This window comes from Dermochelys coriacea, chromosome 4, assembly GCF_009764565.3.
Source record: "Dermochelys coriacea isolate rDerCor1 chromosome 4, rDerCor1.pri.v4, whole genome shotgun sequence".
NCBI classification, from domain to species: domain Eukaryota; kingdom Metazoa; phylum Chordata; order Testudines; family Dermochelyidae; genus Dermochelys; species Dermochelys coriacea.
The window spans coordinates 25,767,314-25,787,830 of record NC_050071.1 but is presented as its reverse complement, the minus strand read 5'-3'; the positions used below and the strand labels follow the sequence as shown (position 1 = coordinate 25,787,830).

Here is a 20,517-nt window from a genome sequence, read left to right as displayed (position 1 = left end):
GGATCTGTTTAGACCTGAAAATCCTAGGTTTTTTAATAATCTAGCTAATGAAAAAACAGAATGAGTAATAGGGGATCTGGAGAAATGCAATTCGTTGTCTGGGATACGTGATATTAGATGGTGCAAATACAATTTTCCTCATTGTTCTAGCTATATTGACTCTTGGAGGTGCTCAGATGCTTTGAAATGTTAATGTACACTGGGCCTAAAATATACTTTTCTTCCTGAATTAAGAGACTACAACTTTATGGAGAGAAGACAAAGGAGTTAGGATAGTTTTTCCTTTTGTTTAAAAAAAAATCCAAAACCATTGCGTTATTTTAAAACTAATATTTGAAAAATGTTGATCTGATTATATAGTTACAATCCTACATTCTCTGCTTGAGCAAAATTCCTGTTGAAAGAAATCAATGCAAGCTGTGCCTATGTAACCAAGAATAGAATTAAACCTGGTGAGGGTTTCACTTGATAAAGACTAATTAAGTACTGCAGGATTTGGCCTAAATTATGGGCCAGTTCCATAACTGGTGTCATTGACTTTAGTGGAGTCAGGCCAATTTACCCCAACTGAGGATCATATCTGATCAATTTACAGCACAATTGAGTAAATATGAAATTGGCCTGATTATCTTCTCACTTGTACCAGTTTTACGTTGGTGTGACTCCACTAGATTCATTGAAGTTACACTTGATTTGCCCCTGAAAATGTACAATCACACTCATGGCCAGTATCTGTATGTCCGACTTCTGAGTTGCTGAAAACCTGCTGCAAGGAATAAAGAGCTTTCCTCCTAATTTCATCGGCGCAGGCTTTTTGCATAATGAATTTAGATGTCTTCTCATTTTTGGCTCCTTTCCAGTGTCTTGGAAACAAATGGAAACTTAAAAAAAAGTCATTGCTCTTTTCCACTAAGACATCACTATTTTATAAGGAATTGTGCTTATTAAACTTGTATTTAATTTTATATTAGTTTTCTATAGACTTAACTAAAAGCCTTTTTTTCCAGAATTGCTTTTTTTTTTTTTTTAATTAAGGGAGTTCAAATAGTAGCTTATACATGTCTCATACTGTATACAGGTAAGATTAATGTGGTTCAGGAAAGTGGATTGGTTTATGTTATGGATTATCTCCACTTATGTTGGACAGAAAGACAGATGTGAAAATAATCACACATTCATTACTGGCACTCAGGTAGTGAACCTTTTAATTCTGGGGTTCTGTGCCATACATTATGTTGCTGAATTACCTATTTTCCCATTACTTTCACATCCCAGTGTTCTAGCACTCCAGACAATATAGTGAAGAGACAGTTCCATTGCCACCAAAATATTAGAGAGTACTGTATTAGTTATAAGATCTGGGGGAAAGGGGACAATTAGGCCGGGACATTTAAAAGGAAGTCAAGAACACACAAGTGTGAAATATGAAAAAATGAAGGGAATTGGTTATACATGGTATGTGTACATTGGGCAGTACTAAAGAGGGGACCTGATTCCTGCTTCTCTACAGGTTGAGTAATTCCCAGTCAATGGGTGTTACTTGTATCCTGCGTGGAGAGAACTGGGCCACATGGTCTCGAGTTGAGATTATTATTGAGCTAAAGATGGACCTCCTCCATCACAAGTCACAGAGAGAAAGAAGGCATTTTAGAACTCATCATATGCATTAGCTCATTTTACATTTTCACTACACTAGAATCCTTCTTGTCAAGCAACTTTTTCTAGCAGGTCTATATCTCTTTCAAGCTCTCTCATCTCAAAATATGGATACTTTTCTCTTTGATACATATGGCTTTGATTCTGTAATTGATGGTAAATTAGTGCATTTACAGCCAAGTGTAACCAAGACAGTTTTGAATATGTTCCATCTTTAAAACAGACCAGGAACTAACTATCTTTCTCAATGGACATCACATGAAACACGAATCCCACGCAGTCTACCTTGGAGTAAACCTAGATAAATCTCTCACCTTTATCTTAACCACATGAGGAAAACTGCAGCTAAGCTGAGGATACGTAACAACCTTCTAAGCAAACTGGCCGGCACTTCATGGGGAGCCAACACGCAAGCTCTCTGATCATCTGGTTTAGCTCTCTCTTAGTCTGCAGCAGAATATTGTGCTCCATCTGGCTCCATTTGTCTCATGTCAAGTTGGTTGACACACAGCTACACTCAACTTTGCACATCGTAACTGGGACAATTTTACCCAGACCAGTACTGTGGCTCCGTATGTTAAGTAACATCACTGCTGCACACATCCCTCACAAGGATGCTACTGCCAGATTGATTGAGAATACCAGGACGAACTCAAGCTACTACTTTCACAGACCTCTTCAACCAACCAAGGGTGTGTTTTTCACCAGCCGTTGTAGACCTATTTGCCCTGCCGAGATTTCTCCACGACATTGATATGGTATGAAGAATGGTCTGTAGCTGACATCAGAAACCAATCTCCTATAACTGACCTGACCATATTATACCTGGCTTTGATTTGCCATACCAGTCATGGGTCCTTCTGAATAAAAATGTGAATAGGCCAAGTTCAGCATACAGCCAGCCTTCACATCTGGGGCCAACAAGAGAAATCCACAAACAGCTGTGGCCAAAGGCACACAATATCACACATCATGATGACTGCCATCTGGCCGGATTTGGTGATGGTTTGAAGGCTCTGCTCTTCACTGAGAAGGCTGCTGCAAATTGGCTTGGCAAGCTCCACGTCCACTAAGAAAAAGGGTTATGATTAGGGTATATAATAAATGTAAGCATTAGGGTTTCACAATATTGAGTTAAAAACACATTGAATTAAAATTAATGTCATTGTTAGTGTTACTTTCATTTAACAAATCTCTGAATTTGTGTGTGTTAATACCTTCAGGGGGAGCATTGGGGATATCCTGCATATGTTGTCATGTCTCATACAAATCAATGTCTTGCAACAGAACCTGCTTGAACCCTGAAGGAGATGGAAATATAGCAATCAAGAAGTTAACTAAAGATTTGTGCATATATTTCTATAGAGATAGTCTGCTGCTAGAGACAGATTAATGAATCAGAAAAAAGTGTTTATGCAGAATTTGGGTGTTTTGCTTACAGAAACGCCTTTAGAGTTTCTGTATGGTATAACTTTAGCTTTACAACTAATTGCAAATGCACACCTAAAATCACTAGCTACTACACTTCCCGTGATACATTTATGCTCTTCAAAAGACGACCTGCCAACACTGTGAAAAATTCAAGGTTTTTGTTTTATGTTTTTTTCCAAGGTAAAACTGAACCTAGTGGTTTTATGGATTTTTTTAAAAAAAATGTTAACTTCACATTCACATTTTAATTATTATAACATATAGTTGAAAAAATACTAGAAATATTAGACTCTGCTTTCAATTTCTAATTGGAAAACTTTGAACCTTCTAAAACATTAAAATGGAAGTGATGAGAAAACGTATTATGCCTACTAGGAAAAAATAAAGAGGTTTAGATGTATCTGGAAGCTTAGGCTACACTACAAACTTATGTTGGTATAACTATGTAGTTCAGGGTGTAAAAAATCCACATCCCTGAGCAATGCAGTTTTAGCAAACTAACACCCTGTGTTCTCCTCTTGACATAGCTACCACCTGTCATAGAGATGGATTAACTACGTGAACAGGAGAAGGTCTCCCATTGGCATAGGAGTGTCTACACTACTTAAGCGCAATCATGGAGCAGCTGCATCTGTGCAGCGTTTTAGGTGTCAACCCGCACTTAGAAGGGAAGGGGAATAGATGGAGCCATTGGTGATTGTAGAGAGGGGTGTAGTAAGTAAGTGGAATCAACTATCATTGAACTGTAGGGAGAGCAGGTGGGGTTGTGAACTACTAAGGGAGCAAGAATCTAGATACTTCTGAAAGACAGGTAGGCATCATATCATGTGGTTCTGTGTAAAAATGGCTAGCTCATACTACTTTTCAGTCTTTACAGTGCTGAATTCATTAGATGGCTTTTCCTCATTCTAAGTGCAGTAAATGTGAAAGTTGCTGATCAGTTATGAAATGGGTGATTGTTATATAGGAATTTATCTGACTCAACATGCCTAAAGTTGAAGGAAGTAGTGCAAAACAAGCAATTAATCTGAGAAAGGGCAGACAATCCAACTCTTCAGATTCTTCAAGCTCAAATAGTGTCCAAGTTGCTTAAGATGCCATCAAAGAATGCAAAGAAGTATCGCAAGAACATTTTTGCCATTTGCTCAAATAACAAAAATAAAATAAGTGAAAGAGGAGAGAACTTCTTGAGTCCAGTCATTTCCTTACCTATGGGTATTCAGCATACAATCTAACTCTGCTTTAGAAAGGAGCACCTAGCACATTGTACGTTCAAAAATTATTCTGACGCCACCATCAGCCTGGTTGGTTGACTGAAAAAGGAAGATTGATGCTCCAGCACCACTAACATAAAGTGGAACTCTCAGAAGAATCGTGGACCGGATTTTGAGCTCCATTACAGCAATTGTGCACCTGTTTCAGAAAACTTTATGAAGCCAGAGGATCTAGTCAGTGTAAGTTTCCTCTGGAAAAGGGGAATCCTTTGGCTTCTTTGCCACACTTCCACTGGCTGCAGGTGTTGGGAGCATGGCTGAGGAAAGGGTGTTTTTCTGGGGCATCCCTACATTGCAGCACTCCTCAGCTGCTAGAAGTTGGGGACCATTGTCAGCTGGTGTCATTTAAAGCAGTCTTTAAACAGGGGCTAGGGTGGCCTAGAACTGGCCTCAGTATTGAGTTGGAGGCACAAAGGGATCTCTTATTTCCCTCCTCTTCAGCTGTGCCCATTGTTCTTTGGGCCCAGCTGAGACTGTGGTCCTGTGTCTCTACATTTACATCCAAGTAGAAGGACCATGTTGAAATTTGCACTGAGCATGAGGATGGCTTTGATCAAAACACAGCATGCATTTTACACAAGCGGCTCTCCGGAGATAGGCATGAAATTTATAAAAGCAATTGATAGCGGTTTCAGAGGAATTTGCCAGATTACAGGCTGATTACATTAGTGTCACAGTCTCACTGGAAATCTGGTTTGATCTAAGTAACAAAAAAAAAAAAACTGGAACCACACAAGGACAAAATCAAAAAATAATTCAGAGAAGCTATGGAACCTTTCTATTACTCTAGCCACCAGTGCAACTGATCTCAAATACAAAGGTCATAGACTCAGCTGTGAACAGAAAGAAGTAACTGAAATGTAGCTGATGGAACAGAGTCCAGAGTTTTGTTTTTCTCCTCTAGCCCTTGAAATTGAAAATCCAGATTTCAAATCCCTAATCTGTGTTTGCAGAAGAAGGTCCCACATTGTGGGAAATTATGAAAGCAAAATTATGGAAGACAGGAGAGCTGAATTCAGAATTTTGTCAATTGTAAAAAGACCTTCACTCCTGTCCACCCAGGTTGGCATCACTCAAGCATAGTTGGAATAATAAATATAATATGTATTTCATTTTCATACGTATGTGATTTATGGTAACCTGATGAGTTTTTGTGGGGTTGAGGGAAATAAAAACAACACTGGTCCTTTCATCCTTTAGAATATTTGTCTCCAACAGAATACAAACTTTATCTGCAAATTTTTCTTACTTATGTCTCAATTAAATTAGGTTAAAAAAACAAAAACAACCACCAAAACCATTTATATTTATATATATATATACACACATACACACACTATCTCTTGTAGTGAAGAATTTTCATGTTCTTAAAAACTTATCTCCCTTAATGCATCTCTGCAAAAGGCGGCTGCTTCTCTTATATGACATCAACTCACACTAAATCAAAGTTGGGTGAAAAAGAATGTTTTAAAAAGCCTTGCTCGTTTTCTGAAGACGTTGGTATGTTTGTTTTAGAGGGAAAATCCTAGTTAGAGTTACTGGAAAGAGCACAAAACAGAAGTGAGGAGTCCTTAAGGTCTACCAAGGGCAGAAATCCATCTTTTCCTGACATTAATGCTGCATTGTTCTGTACATTTCTGGTTTACATCTAATTCCTGGCTGACAAGTGTCCGTTTTTCATGCTTATTCATCAGTCACCCTTGCATTAGCACTGCCTTGAAGGCGTCTGCCCTGTCTCTTATCGCCTTTCTCAGAAATGATAAGGACATCCTTCAAGTTTTACCCACCCACGCATCACAGTAAAACCCAGAACTACAATGAAGGAATACAATATAGTTTGTAAAAAATAAATAAAAGAAAATGGAAAAAAGGTAATTCTTTGCTGACTGCAAAGATGAAAGTTTTTTTTTTTAAAAAAAAGTGGGGGGGCGGAAGCAGACTAATGCCCGGAGTTAAAATGATTTGTACACAGAAACTGTTACCTTCGGGAGATAAAAAATATATTTTTTGAGTTGTTATTAGACTAAGGATGCATTACACTTGGACTTTAAAATTGAGCCATTTAAAGATGCTTCACAAAATGGGTCTATTTTTCCTCTCCAAAAAGCAAAGAAATTCAGATGTGGGTTTACATTGAGAGATTGATCCCTCCATTCTATTAGTCCAGTTTTACAGTAGTGGAAAACCATTGATTTCAACACAGTTGTGAATAAATGCCCTCTGTCCTGATTGCAACAGATTGTCCCTGGGTATTTCAGGAGTCTCAGAATGATGTCTCGCCCCAGTGTGCTCTGTGTGTGTTTTGTGCTGTGCCTGTAATATGTGGTACAAGAACAGTCATTGACTTCACTGGGACTGTACATTGGTAAGGATTGTAGGGTTGGGCGCAGAGTTGCATCCCAGAATTTTAATCCTTAAATCTGAATTTCTTTCCATTACATCACATCCTGGACAGGATGGGGGAGAAGAAAAATATCTGTTGTACAGGCTGAGAGTTCTAGCCAAACCAAAACCACTTCTAGAGAAGCTCCAAGGTGACATGCCCCACCTGCAGCCATAAAGGTTGCACCTTTGGAAGCAATAATTTATGTAGTGCTTAAATTGTGCAGCTGTATGAACCATCACCTTTTTGATTCTCCCAAGCCTGATATGGCTGCTAATGCAATAATCAGGCTTCATGGGAATGACACCAAAGAGGTATGCTGATTCCCTAGCGTCCTAGCATAAGAAATGGATTCTTCCTTGTCTGATCTAATCGGCCTTGGAAGAAATTTTATGGGTCCAGGAGCTCGGGCTCCAGCCCAAGCCTGAAAGTCTACATACACAGCAATGAAATAGCACCACGAGCCCAAGTGGCTGGCACAGGCCAGCCATGGGATTTCCTTGCTGTGTAAACATACTATATTACTAAAGTGATGTGGTAAGAGGGTACCCTCATTCCTTTACCTTACATGACTCATCCTAAGGTTAAGGTGGAAGAGGTGCCAGACCAGTTTCTCTGACCCCCTGAGAACTGCAAAAAGGAGCTCTTGCAGACCTAGGGGCTGTAGCAATTCAGAGTTTCTGCACAGACAAGAGTCCTGACTAGAGTGGGTCTACCTTTTGTTTGTTTGTTTTCAGTTACAACATTTTCTGAAGATTGTTTCATTCTTCTGGTTTTCAAAATGGATCAAATTTTTCAGTCTGGAATTTGGTGAGAGTGTGTTTTACCTTTTTCCACCTCATTTTGCAAACAATTAGAACTTTCAAAAATGGCATGTTTTAAAGTTGAAAAATGTGGGTTTTGAAAATACTCAGTTTTGAAAAATCTCACCATGTGATTAAGCTGTCAATCAAAATTGACAAGGGTAGGGGAAGAACTCTCTAAAACCACAAACAGCAAGAAAATGAAGATTGGAATCAGAAAATAGCAAATGGAGAATTGTAAGAAAGTCAAAATATTTTCACAAGAGTTTCTTGTTGTTTTTTTAAAAGCCCTTTTTCATCAAAAAACTGATTTGCTCAGAAACATCCCAGTCCTATGCCAGTGGGATGTATCTAGCTGGACACAGCGGGTGCTAGAGTCACTTACATGAGCTCTCCATTTCCTCAACATTTCTAAAAAGCCTCAGTTAGAACTTTTGTTTGTTTGCTTCTCACCCCAAGCCAACTTATGTTTGGATAGTTAAACATACTGCGCAACCAGTATCTGTCTTCAGCTATCTGGTGACTCTATTGATTGGGAGGACATATATAGTTCTGGATGGATAAAGCTCTAAGCACACAGGATGAAGTTGACAGAATGGAATAGAAAAGCTCCCTATCTTGTAAATACACAATTATGTACTTTTTTCAAATGAGTATTATTTACTTGATAGTCTCTAATGGCTTCTTTGAGAACATTACCCTCTGTTATGTCAGGGCCTGTACTTTGAGTATTTTTTAGTTTGCAGATCACTGACCCACTGAAATGCAGTGGCGTTTTCAAAATATTACAGCATATCAAGTCACTGAGTGATGGGGAGCTTCATGTGCATTAATCCCACCTGGTGAAAACTCTACTGAAATTTTTGATGGGGAACAAGTACTGATCACACTCATCTGTGCCACCTGTTTATAATAATCAAAAGAAAGCTTCTTTGTGTACTAAATGTAATTATTGCTCATTATGGGTAATGTATTTTAATTTGTAAGTATTAAAGCTTTATTTTAAAAAACAAAGCATTTTATGAGCTCAATACACCTATATATAAATGTGTATGTGTGTATACATATCTAATATATATAATCTCTCTCTATATATGTTTTGTGTATGTCTGTATAAAAGGTTATTAAGTTAAGTTCAGATCTGCATTTAATGTTTGGAAGGGAAGTGGAGAGACATAAAACAACATGCCGGGGAAGACCTAGGATTATCTATCTATCTAATCAAGTTATACTGCGCTCATTGTGGTATCTGAAAACCTGAGATTTATTATTACTATACTATTTGATATTTATGAAGTATGCTACTATAATTAACACTACATTCTCCTGTTATCTCCTAGTTTTAATATTAGGGCACAACAAAACCTGTTGTAATAGCTCCTAAAATGTATTTATATACACATGTTGGATGTAGAATCATAGTTTCATAGAAATGTAAAACTGGAAGGGACCTTGATAGGTTATCTAGTCCAGTCCCCTGCACTGAGGCTGGACTAAGTATTATCTAGACTAACCTTGACAGGTGTTTGTCTAATCCTAAAAATCTTCAGTGATGGAGATTCCATAAATTCCCTAGGTAATTTGTTCAAGTGCTTAACTATCCTTACAGTTAGGAAGTTTTTCCTAATGTGTAACCTAAATCTCCCTTCCTGCAATTTAAACCCATTATTTCTTCTCCTCTCTGCCAGACTAAACAAACCCATTTTTTTTCAATCTTTTCTTGTGGATCATGTTTTCTAAACCTTTAATCATTTTGTTGCTTTCCTCTGGACTTTCTCCAATTTGTCCACATCTTTCCCACGATGTGGTGCCCAGTACTGGACACAATGTTCAAGGATTATCGTCCTACTGTATTTTCCACTCCATGCATCCGATGAGGTGGGTTTTAGCCCACGAAAGCTTATGCCCAAATAAATTTGTTAGTCTTTAAGGTGCCACCAGTGCTCCTAGTTGTTTTGTTTTTTTTTTTGCTGTTACAGACTAACACGGCTACCACTCTGAAATACTCCAGCTGTGGCCTTATCGGTGCTGAGCAGAGTGAAAGAATTACTTCTCGTGTCTTGTTTGCTTCTTTTCCAACAGTATTACGCTGTTGACTCATATTTAGTCTGTGATCCACGATAGCCACCAAATCCTTTTCTGCACTACTCCTTCCTAGGCAGTCATTTCCCATTTTGTATTTGTGCAATTAATTATTCCTTTCTAAGTGCGGTACTTTGCATCATGTGTCCTCACTGAATTTAATCCAATCTATTTCAGACTATTTCTCCAGTTTATCAAGATCAATTTTAATTCTAATCCTGTCCTCCAAAGCATTTGCAATCCCTTCCAGCTTGGTATCATCAGCAAACTTTATAAGTGTGCTCTCTCTGCCATTATCCAAATCATTTATGAAGCTATTGAATAAAATATATTAAATACATTTGCTGTATGGAGGCAATGCATCTCCTTTGGGAATGTCTTTATAGATGCATTAAACTCTATTTTTGTATTTTATTCAACTAAATACAGTTATTAATTTTTGCTTATTTAAAATCTAAAAGAAAAACCGAGACTGCATTGCACTTCTGAAGCACCGTTACTCTGAAGGACTCAATGTTCTTTACCAAAATGAATGGATTAAACCTCACAAACACTCCTTTGAGCTAGGTGGTGTGATATCCTTTTAATGCTGAGCAAACTAAAAGCTTGTTTTCACTTTCAGTGCTACAGCGGCTCCTATGCCGATGGGAGAGCATCTCCCGTCAGCATAGTTAATCCACCTCTCCATGAGGTGGTAGCTATCTCAATGGGAGAAGTTCTCCTGTGGACATAGCACTGTCTACACAGGGAGTTAAGTTGGTATAACTATGTGTGGATTTTTCATATCCATGAGCGACATACTTATACTGATATAGGTCTGTAGTGTATACCTGGCCTAAGGAGGTGAAGCAAACAGAGAGATGAGTCAACATTCTCAAGGTCAGGTAGCTAGTCCTCAGCACAGCCAGAAATAAAATTAGTAAATCCTTACTACCAGGCTTCTTGCACCAACCACTAGACAACACCAACTTCTAGTTCAGGGTACCTTTTCCTGCTATAGTTTTAAGATCCCTGGAAAGCAAGGTTTTATTGAGAACCCTAAAAACAACACAGTATAGTAGTGCTGCACACTGTCTTTTCTAATTTTCCAAAACTATGGTTTGTAGTCACAGCCCTGCACTGGGTATGCCATGGATGCACACCAAGTCGGCAGCAGCTCTGACAAGAATATGCCACAGGAAGCTCTAGTTTTGTTCCGTTTGTATAGTGCCTAGCATAATAGAGTCGTAGTCTGTGAGTGGGACTTCTAGGCATACAGTAATAAAAATAATACATAATAATAAAATTGCTAAGAAATCTCTTCCCACGTAAGTTCTCCAACATGATAAAATGAAGTGAAAATATTTTCCAATCTTTTTAGACTCGGGTCACTTCAGGACAGTGATTGTGTCTTCCTGTCTGCTTGGAAAGACCCTAACATGCATTCTGCACTACTACAATCATCTGTAAAACTTTGCAAGAATTAATGACCTCACAACCTGCTTTTGGTTTTTACTAGATCTCCGGAAGACTTTTGAACAGGAGCCCCTGGGGAAAGAAGTGTCTTTGGAACAGGAAGTCCTGCTCCAATGCCGTCCACCTGAAGGCATCCCAGTAGCTGAGGTGAGTGACAACAGCTTCCTGCACTAGCAATTGCCACTTAGTTGTCCTAACTGAGGCCTAATATGTGGCTAATGATGCAGTGAATTAGGGTATGGCATGATGAATGGATGGTAATGGAGACCTAACTGCCTGTTGCTGGTAGAATAGATTGATTGGGAACTGATTAATGACTTGGGAGTCAACTAGAATGCCCCACTGGGCAGAGCCACAGGCAGTTCAGTTTTATTTTTTGTTCTCTTTCATGAAATCAGAACACAGCAGTATTATATCTGGCATCAGTAGGACAAATACCTGATGGGATTTATGAATGCAACCCTGTTGTTTTTTTCTTGTCTTTTTTTAAAGTGAAAGTAATTGCTGTCCTTGAGGCAACTGGCTTTCATGTCTTACAAAAACATTTATTTTTAATTTGCAGTATTTAATTTTCCTCACACATTTGTGCGCGCACACTCACACACAGACTGCATAGCACAGTACAAGGGCCCCTGCCATGATCTGATAAGGGACTTCCCAAAGCTGAAACAGTGTGATGTAAAGGAAAATAATCCGTCTTCTAACATGGCTTATCTGTTCCATCGAACAGCAATTAAAAACACAGGCAAGAGTGCTCTGTTTTCTTACTGGCAGGCGTAACCCTGTTCTATTTAGCAAAAACTGTGCACACAGGCAGTGATTGGCTCCTCCGTGAAAAGGAGCTCACCTCAGCATGGTGGTGCTGGTGGAACAAGGCTTTGAACTCATTCCTCACAGGAGGGGGTTTCAGAATCACGGGGGACCTCTGAAATTCTAAATTCAACTCTGCTGATTAGTAGAAAAAATTATTGTTAATGATGGTAATTCCCTCATCAGAATTCTCCTCATTTTTTTCTCTGCTATGCTCAGAAGAAACTGATGCCAATTTGCATTAGGAGAAGTTAGTCTGTCATGGTTAAGTAGCAAAGTGGTTGTCATTCACTGTTGATGACTGATTTCTCAGGAGATCATGCTTAACGTGTTACATCCCTATCAAACTAGATCTTGGATCTAATCAGAATTGCAAAAAAATGCCCACAAACAACAGAAGGAATGATTAACATAGTAGATTACACACACACACACTTTTCAGTAGGTTGTTTTCTTTCCTCTTTAAGATCCTGAAAAACTCAAAAAAGAGATTGAGTCTGGCAAGCCAGCTCTCTGACAGCCATGATATTAATCAGTTGACTTTCCTCAAGAACTTATCAACTTTTGTTGCTTCTTAGCATCGTACCAACCAACTGTTGTGCCTTGACAAATGTATTTTTAACAGGACATGTCATATTGCAGACGCTCTCAGATAGTGGGGACTGCATTACCTTCACTGGGAGCTGAGCTTGCTCATGTGTGGCAGTTAGTATGTGTGGTATTACACACAGCTCTGCACCTCTCAGCAACTTAACAGCTAGTTCATCTCTTCTATCAAAAAACCCAGAAAGCCTGATTACATACAGGAGAGACAAACAGCATGAGTTAGCATGATGAGTAGAAAGGGGGCACTTGTCTCTGTCACAGACATTATGGAAGAAGCATTAGCCTTTTTAATTGTCTTTTTCTTAAATCAAATTAAATGTATCCTCCTTCCACTGACCTGCTTTAAAGGCTATTATGCCCTGGTTCCTGTGTACACTTCTTAGTGCAGCGTATCCCAAGAAACTGATCTCTGAAAAGATTCTTCATGAACTGACCATATAATAATTGGTCTTTTTCATACTCTATAACAGACAGTTTACTTTGTTAGGTAGTAAAGATTCATGGCTGCAAGCTAACTGGCTGTGAAACTTATTTGCACCATGGTCGGGGCAGACACCAGTTCACACTTGGCAGGCTCAGGAGTTATACCCTGTATGACATTTACAAGAACTATTCTTAATGTTTGTCTCCCCCCACCCCCACTTCTCACTTTTGAAGTCAGGAGGGAGATCAAACACCCAGATTGGAGAGCAGCCTAATGCAGCTTCTTTGTAGATTCTTTCCAATGCTATTAAAAGAACAAAGGCCTGAACACTAATGAATAGGAATACCTTAATGTGACACTTTATTACTGGCACTTGCTGCAGTGGGTATGATAAATTTAAAAAAAATGGGAAGATGAAAGGTAACTTGGTGGGTTGAAGGATTACATGATTATTTTAATTTAGAGATGAATGTGTTCTTTGTTTAAGACTTCATTTATTTGTTCGGAGAACTTTCTGATATGATGATATAGTTAACCAAGAAAGAAGGGACTCCAGGAAGGCAGGCAATCAGCTGTTAGGCTCTCACATTATAGAAAGAATGTTTTGATTCCTGACATCCCAAGTCTGTCTGGGTAATGTAAACACAACAATTATTAGCAATGTTTCCAGATTCGATGAGGCAGACAAGAGTACCTCAAATTATTCCTCATTACAGGGACTGCTTCTGTGCCTTAGAGACAGATTACCATACTGTCCAATACAGAGCAATTGGTGACCCACATTTTCTTGCATTTTTCCAGTTTTCAAAATGGTGAATAGTTTAAAAAAAATCCTGTGTTGCAGGCAACATAATTCACACTATTACTACATATAACCCTGTCATTGAATTTTTTTACTTTTGTTTTTTTCTCTTTGTTTTAATTTGTATTATGAAGTGCGGGAAGCAACCCACTGTTAGGAGGATAGAGAATATATCCCTCTCAATGCAAAGAGGATTTAGACATGTAATTCCAAGCATGGTAAATGGCAGTTAACCACATCAAGCCCCTATGGATCAATGGCAGGACAGAGCCTTTTGTTTTTAGTAGGTTGAGCCATGTCACAGTTTTTATCCCAGCCCCTTGCCCCCTTCCCCAGGGAGGAAGAAAGACTAAGGCAGAGATGAGGGAGCAAAGCTTTTAAAGCAGCACTAACCAGTGCTTCAGCTCCACTAAGGCATCATGTGCATTAGAGTAGATTGAAACTATAAACACTTAAAAAGCCCAGGATCCAAATACAAGGGTGTGTGTTGCAACACAATGCTCTGAAGGTCTGAGGTCAAACCAAAATTCATCCTGCTTGCTCACTGGGGACCAGGAAAGGCAACTGATGATTTGTTCAGTCACTATGGAAATCAAATCAGCTTCTCTGTGGCTGTATATCCTGACCACCAACTAAGAATAGCAGTAGTGCCAGCTGCACTCTGGCAGGCTGCAGAAGGAGAACTGACACAGTAGGGAAAATGAGCAGCGAAATGGCAAAAATAACACAAAAAAACAACAGCTCTGGCTCTTTCTAGGTTTCCAAAGCATTGCAGTGCCTCCAAAGCAATCCTTAATTGTGTGCATTAGGGCTTCGGTAAGGATGGGAAACCAGTCTACATGGAGCACATCAAATTCATCCTGCTTGCTCACTGGGGACCAGGAAAGGCAACTGATGATTTGTTCAGTCACTATGGAAATCAAATCAGCTTCTCTGTGGCTGTATATCCTGACCACCAACTAAGAATAGCAGTAGTGCCAGCTGCACTCTGGCAGGCTGCAGAAGGAGAACTGACACAGTAGGGAAAATGAGCAGCGAAATGGCAAAAATAACACAAAAAAACAACAGCTCTGGCTCTTTCTAGGTTTCCAAAGCATTGCAGTGCCTCCAAAGCAATCCTTAATTGTGTGCATTAGGGCTTCGGTAAGGATGGGAAACCAGTCTACATGGAGCACATCAAATTTTAGAACCAAACTCACCCCAAACCTTTCTAGAGTTCTGCAATGTCTGGGTAAGAGTTGGCTATTTCCTGCCTGTGCCCCAGACAAGAAGTGGAAATGCTAAAATACCATAAGTGAGATTCTTATGAGATTTCTGCACATAACTAAAGGGGGCAAATTAATTCCTGGTGTAACTCTATTGAAATCATCTGGGAGAGGAATGAGAAAAGAAGCTGCGAAATCCATTGCTCTGTATTTGTGCGACATTATATTGTGCCTTTCCTCAATTGAGACACTGGGTTATACCGAGATAAAATATGATTGGATAAAGAGTGTCTGAACTGTTGGTTACTTATTTAAACAAATAAGACTTTCTGAGATTTGCATTTGACCACCACTAGGCATTAGGGGCCTAATTTTCAGAGATGCTAAGAACCCTGAACTCCAGTTAAAATCAATGAGATCTGCAGGCATGTAGCACTTCTGAAGATCAAACAGTTCCAGTCCTGTGGATTCCAGCTGAAGCTTCAGCGTTATTTCTGCCTCTTCTTGGCATGTGGACTCTTTCTGGCATCTCTGAAAAGCCAAGAAAGGAGCATATTCTTGATAGGGACACATACTGGGATTCTCCCAAGGTAACACAGCAGAATTATTAGCAATTAATCCCTTTGCTCATTTAATTTGTTCTTTATCATATCATATCGTATTTAATTTATGTTCAGTATCATATTGTGAGTTAGAAATAGACTGAGACATGCAGCCCCATCAAATTAGCTCCTTGCAATAGGTTATAGATCAAAACATCAATGAGATGTAAGATTAGTTAATATGCCATAAGCAGCTAAATGAAGTTTTGCATTGAAATATGTGATTTGCTGCACCTTCAACAAGGAGATAATTGCTGTTCTAATTATAATTGGACACAGCTTACAAACTTGGTGACCCAGCTGAGCTTAAAAACTGGCATTATATTTATCTATCTTTGCATGTTTAATTGGGAAGGGGAGGGAGAAAATCATCAAGGAGTCAAGTGGCAAATGGAGGAGTTAAATGCCGAGTCAAAATGAGCATGGCGTAGACTTTATTCAGCTGGTTTTGCCTGAGCAAAAAGCTGGTGGCAACTAGGGACTTCTCCAAATAGACAGCATCAGGTGGCTGCTCCATCCAATTGATTATTAATATGACTGCTGTTTGCTTTGTTTCATGAGGGCTTATGTTTTGCTGCAGTTATTCCTTAATTGGAACTTCATGTGTATGCATTTCCATGCAAGCTCATTCTCATCCAAGCAGCGTTTTATATCCCCTGCAGGAAAGTGAGCATGTAGGGAGGAGAACAGAGGAGTTGATGGCCATAGATGTGGATCAGCTGGCAAATGGCATTGTCATTTGTGGTCCCTTGTGATACATGATGGAAATACCTGTGGGTCAGGTATCAATAAGAGAGCGGCTGGAAGGGGCCAAGTTGATCTGTGGCATGTAAGGAGGCACATCTCTCCCTCTTCCTTTACTTACCAAATGCCAACACAGACTATTGGCAAATTCCCAAGCTTCTACTTTCAGTTGTGCAAATAGGTAATAAGGGCATAGAGCCTCTTTCCTTGCCCACAGTGCAGTAGCAGGGCAAGAATTCACTCCAGAGGTAAAGTCCTCACTCGTTTACACCAGTGCAAATCCACTGGCAGCCCGTGGGGATGCATTGGTGTAAGTGTGGGAAGAATTTGTCCCTAGCTTTAAAAACTGTTATAATCCAGTGAATGCTCCACAGCCACAATAGGGCATGGTCTGTTGGTATGGAGAAACAGCCAGGCCTCTCGTCTCTCTGGGCGTCTATGTGCAGCTGCGAACAAGTCTGCCAATGTAAGGAGATAGGTTCTTACTGGTGGGTACTGAGCTAGTGTGCTCCAGGCTTGAGAGCCCAAGCCGGAATGTCAACCCTGCTATTTTTAGTGTGCTAGCCCAAGTCCCCCCAGCACAAGTCTGTCTACCCAGGTTGGGAGGCTCACAGCTGCAGTGTAGACGTACCTTCTGTGAATACTGTGATGTGCATCTTTTTTAAAAGAAGCAGTGAGGTGCATGCCGCCAGGCATTTCTCTCTCATTACCCTGCTCTGTGCTGCCCAGGATGGCTCTGGGACTCAAAGTACAGCTGCTTGGCACCACTTTCCTTCATGGCCTTCAGTTAATAACAGCAGGGTTTTATGTATATTTTTAGAAGATTTATAACATAGGAGAATGTAAACACAACAGCTATTAGCAATATTTCCAAATACACTGGTCCCATACCCTAGAGACAGATTACCCTGCTCCCCCCGAAGATTAGTCCATCACTTCATGCTTTTGGCACAATGACCAGAACCCCTGATCCCAGCAGGATATAGTTCTTTTAGTCTCTGAAGTATATGAGTTGATTACCATTAATGTAGCTTGTACAACTGGAACTTTCAGTAGCATTGACAAAGTTAGCTAGCCACGGTATTTTACATGATTCCTTCCTGGGGAAGTACGTTCTCCAGGTTTAGTGCTCAAACTGAGTGGTGTGAGTGCTAGTACTTCATGTTCTAACATCAAAGTCCCCAAGCTGTTCCCTTGCTGGCAATCTGTGGTAAAATGAAAAGGAGTACTTGTGGCACCTTAGAGACTAACAAATTTATTAGAGCATAAGCTTTCGTGAGCTACAGCTCACTTCATCGGATGCATTTGGTGGAAAAAACAGAGGAGAGATTTATATACACACACACAGAGAACATGAAACAATGGGTTTATCATACACACTGTAAGGAGAGTGATCACTTAAGATAAGCCATCACCCACAGCAGGGGGGGGAAAGGAGGAAAACCTTCCATGGTGACAAGCAGGTAGGCTAATTCCAGCAGTTAACAAGAATATCAGAGGAACAGTGGGGGGTGGGGTGGGGGGGAGAAATACCATGGGGAAATAGTTTTACTTTGTGTAATGACTCATCCATTCCCAGTCTCTATTCAAGCCTAAGTTAATTGTATCCAGTTTGCAAATTAATTCCAATTCAGCTATTCAGTTATGGGTCAGGACAAAGTCACAAAGTTCTGACACCAGGTTAGCCGTGACAGTATCGGGGATACTGTTCCTGACGGCTTGTAGTCCATCTTTGTGTGGAATGTTGGTGTAGAGGGCTTCTACACTAACCCAGGAACCTATCCTTGCAACAAAGCCCGTTGCCAACTCTGTCCACATATCTATTCAGGGGATACCATCATAGGGCCTAATCACATCAGCCACACTATCAGAGGCTCGTTTACCTGCGCATCTACCAATGTGATATATGCCATCATGTGCCAGCAATGCCCCTCTGCCATGTACATTGGCCAAACTGGACAGTCTCTACGTAAAAGAATGAATGGACACAAATCAGACGTCAAGAATTATAACATTCAAAAACCAGTTGGAGAACACTTCAATCTCTCTGGTCACTCGATCACAGACCTAAGAGTGGCTATACTTCAACAAAAAAGCTTCAAAAACAGACTCCAACGAGAGACTGCTGAATTGGAATTAATTTGCAAACTGGATACAATTAACTTAGGCTTGAATAGAGACTGGGAATGGATGAGTCATTACACAAAGTAAAACTATTTCCCCATGGTATTTCTCCCCCCCACCCCACCCCCCACTGTTCCTCTGATATTCTTGTTAACTGCTGGAATTAGCCTACCTGCTTGTCACCATGGAAGGTTTTCCTCCTTTCCCCCCCCTGCTGTGGGTGATGGCTTATCTTAAGTGATCACTCTCCTTACAGTGTGTATGATAAACCCATTGTTTCATGTTCTCTGTGTGTGTGTATATAAATCTCTCCTCTGTTTTTTCCACCAAATGCATCCGATGAAGTGAGCTGTAGCTCACGAAAGCTTATGCTCTAATAAATTTGTTAGTCTCTAAGGTGCCACAAGTACTCCTTTTCTTTTTGCGAATACAGACTAACACGGCTGCTACTCTGAAACCTGTGGTAAAATGGTTCCTCCTCTTTTCTTGCCAACTCCCCTCCCTCCATCGCTCACTCTCCCCCACCCTCGCTCACTTGCTCATTTTCACCGGGACAGAGGGTTGGAGTGTGGGATGGGGTGAGGGCTCCGGCTGGTGGTGCGGGCTCTGGGGTGGGGCCAGGGATTTGGGATGCAAGAGGGGGCTCTGGGCTGCAGCCAACAAGTGTGGGAGTTGGCTCTGAGCTGGAGCAAAGGGTTGGGGTGCAGGATGGGGTGAGGGCTTCAGCTGGGGGTGCAGACTCTAGGGTTGGCTGGGGATATGGAGTTTGGGGTGAAGGAGGGAGCTCTGGGCTGCGGTAGAGGGTTGGGGTGCAGAAGGGGGTGAGGACTGGGGGTGCAGGCTCTGCGGTAGGGCCAGGGATGAGGGGTTTGGAGTGCAGGTGGGGGGCTCCATGCTGGGGCCGAGGGGTTCAGAGTGCACAAGGGGACTCAGGGCTGGGACAGTGATTGGGATGTGGGAGGAGGTGTGAGCTCTGGGCAGCGCTGACCTCAGGCAACCCCGGCATTTCATGGGGACAGAGGAAGTCCACAGAGCTCCCAGGAAGTGGCAGCATATCCTCCAGCTCCTAGGCAGAGGGGCGGTTGGGGGCTATACGTGCTGCCCCTCACTGCAGGCGCTGCCCCCCCACAGCTCCCATTGGCTTCCAGGCCAATGGGAGCTGTGGAGCCGGCGCTCAGGGTGGCGCCTACGGGGTGGGGCAGTGCATGGAGCCCATTGTCCGCTACCCCACCTAGGAGTTGGAGGGACATGCCGCCACTTCCAGGAACCACACAGAGCCAGGCAGAGAACCTGCCTTAGCCCCACTGGGGCCAACTGGAATTTTAGCAGCTCGGTCAGCACAGCTGACAAGAGCTGCCAGGGTCCCTTTTCGACTGGATCCCTTTTCGATCGGGTGTTCCGGCAATTTTCTTCTGCTTAGTAAAGTTTCAAAGCTGCATTAAGTCAATGTTCAGTTATAAACTTTTGAAAGAACAACCATACCCTTTTGTTCAGTTACGAACGTTTCAGAGTTATGAACAACCTCCATTCCCGAGGTGTTCGTAACTCTGAGGTTCTACTGTATCCATAAACCTAACAGTGAAGTTTTCCATATCCCATTACCTGAGCCATCTAGTCCATCTTCAGCTGTGAGGCTTTTTTAAATAAAAGTTCACCTCCATGTAGTACTTAAAGCAAAGTTGTAACAGTCTCAAAAACAGCTAGAATTTATATCACTTCTACAGCACACTCTGTATAGATTTTAATACTCAAGCAGTGAGCTGGACATATGTGCAATTAAGGAAGTGTTTCCACAGCGGGAAAACAAATCCCCCTTATTGGCAATAGAAGCAGAAATAACGACAACTGAATAAAATGTCACTGTGGTTTGTGCTTGCTGTCTTATTCCCGGTATGTGTTTTGCAATTGCTCATAGTTGTAATTTCAGCCTCTTTGGAGACCACTTTTTAAAAAAAAAAAGTATAGAAATCCATTTCCTGTCACTAGCACACAAAGAACAGCATCCTATTTAGTGGGAAGTTGGTAGAATGAAAGCGTGCATTTGAAACCAAATGCAAACATCAGATATCAGTAGTCTTCAAAGAGGCATTCAACTCTCAAGATAACTAGAATATTT

General features: G+C 40.8%; 1 protein-coding gene across 1 annotated transcript in view; it reads left to right on the top strand.

The window, feature by feature from the left end:
* Positions 1–20,517, top strand: part of UNC5C (unc-5 netrin receptor C) — a 347,179-nt gene that overhangs the window by 244,213 nt on the left and 82,449 nt on the right. The window contains 1 exon segment of the mRNA XM_038400403.2: positions 11,128–11,231. Coding sequence (XP_038256331.1) covers positions 11,128–11,231 — 104 coding nt within the window.